General features: G+C 43.2%; 2 protein-coding genes across 2 annotated transcripts; both read left to right on the forward strand.

Moving 5' to 3' along the window:
- The first annotated feature begins 24 nt into the window (after nt 1–24).
- On the forward strand, nt 25–639 carry LOC115244496. Its single transcript, XM_029822190.1, has one exon. It carries the CDS (start codon nt 25–27, stop codon nt 637–639), a length of 615 nt encoding a protein of 204 aa, XP_029678050.1.
- Nucleotides 640–937: 298 nt separating this feature from the next.
- Nucleotides 938–1,252, forward strand: LOC115244460. Its single transcript, XM_029822117.1, has one exon. The coding sequence runs from the start codon at nt 938–940 to the stop codon at nt 1,250–1,252; it is 315 nt and encodes a 104-aa protein (XP_029677977.1).
- Nucleotides 1,253–1,346: the final 94 nt, after the last annotated feature.

Raw genomic sequence — 1,346 nt, forward strand, 5'->3', positions numbered from 1 at the left:
GTTTTATTAAAGATACAGTGGCGAATGCCTCATATAGTGTTAAACAATATTAATAAAATAAGGTTATTGCGCACGTTGGATAGCGGACGATATCTGAGCGTCGCTTTTCGCTCGTGGGATCTCTACGAGTTTCCGCTTTTACAGAGCACGACTAAACATTCGTGGGCTGTCAAAGCGGCGACGCAACTCGAAAAACCGCGATACGTTATCTTCGCGCTACAGTCCGGAAAGAAGAACGTTCTATCCGAGGAGCCTTCCCTATTCGACGATTGCAAACTAACTAATGTCAAACTGTATCTTAATTCCGATTTTTATCCTTACGATGATATGAATTTAGATTTCAATAAGCGCAAAGTCGCAGTGCTTAACGATATGTACTCGAAATTTCGAAGAACGTATTACGGATGCGACAATGACGAAGCGCTTTTAAATCTGAATAAATTTTTAATCCACGGCCCGCTCGTAGTCATCGACTGTTCTCGACAGAACGAGTCGATCAAGAGCGCCACCGTGGACGTTCGCGTAGAGTTCGATTGCAAGGAGAACATCCCCTCTAATACCACAGCTTACTGTCTTATCATTCACGATCGAGTTGTAGAGTACAATCCGCTCACCAACGTTGTGCGCAGAATCGTGTAAGCGCGATGATATTCGAAAAAATATGAAGAGAGAATAATAGAGGCGAACACTTCGAGTACCACTAACAATGACGATGGACGCACCGATCTTTGTCGATCTTCAAGGTTTCGTATTTAACGAGAGATTCGTCGCGAAAGAAGTAGCCGTGTTAAGAAATGGCGCGGAATTGACGCATCACATCTTTCGCCCACCGATGTCTTGGGATCTGCTAACGAGAGTGGAAAAATCGCGAGCGTGTTAGTTGACATCTAATCATCATCAGTTAAAGTGGAATGACGGACACGTGAATTACGGGTCGATGAAAAGACTCATTCGGGACGCCGTATGCCGAGAATCTAGCCCCGATTCAACGATAAGAATCTACGTCAAAGGTCACGAGAAGAAAAAATGGCTAATCGAGATCTTAGGAAACGTTGCCGACGATCGCGACGTTGCCGTCTCCGTCGAGACTATCGACGCTGATTACGAGGATATCGAACGTTTGGAAACTTTAAACGCTTCGTGGGCCTTTCGCTGCGGATATCACGCGAAGAATTGCGCGTTAGAGAACGCTTGTAAATTGCACGATTGGTGGTTCGAACGACGCGATCATTTGCGTAATATGTGCGATTGATTCTATATTATATTACTTTATATCTACTCGTTTGTATTATAAATTATATCGAATTATTGTATATTATGCATCATCATATATTATATAGCATATC

The sequence above is a fragment of the Formica exsecta genome, unplaced genomic scaffold (assembly GCF_003651465.1).
Source record: "Formica exsecta isolate Colony F162 unplaced genomic scaffold, ASM365146v1 scaffold1214, whole genome shotgun sequence".
NCBI lineage: Eukaryota > Metazoa > Arthropoda > Insecta > Hymenoptera > Formicidae > Formica > Formica exsecta.

Bases quoted from the DNA above. Each gene is read 5' to 3' on its own strand.
- LOC115244460 (XM_029822117.1), top strand. From the start codon at position 938: ATGAAAAGACTCATTCGGGACGCCGTATGCCGAGAATCTAGCCCCGAT.
- LOC115244496 (XM_029822190.1), top strand. From the start codon at position 25: ATGCCTCATATAGTGTTAAACAATATTAATAAAATAAGGTTATTGCGC.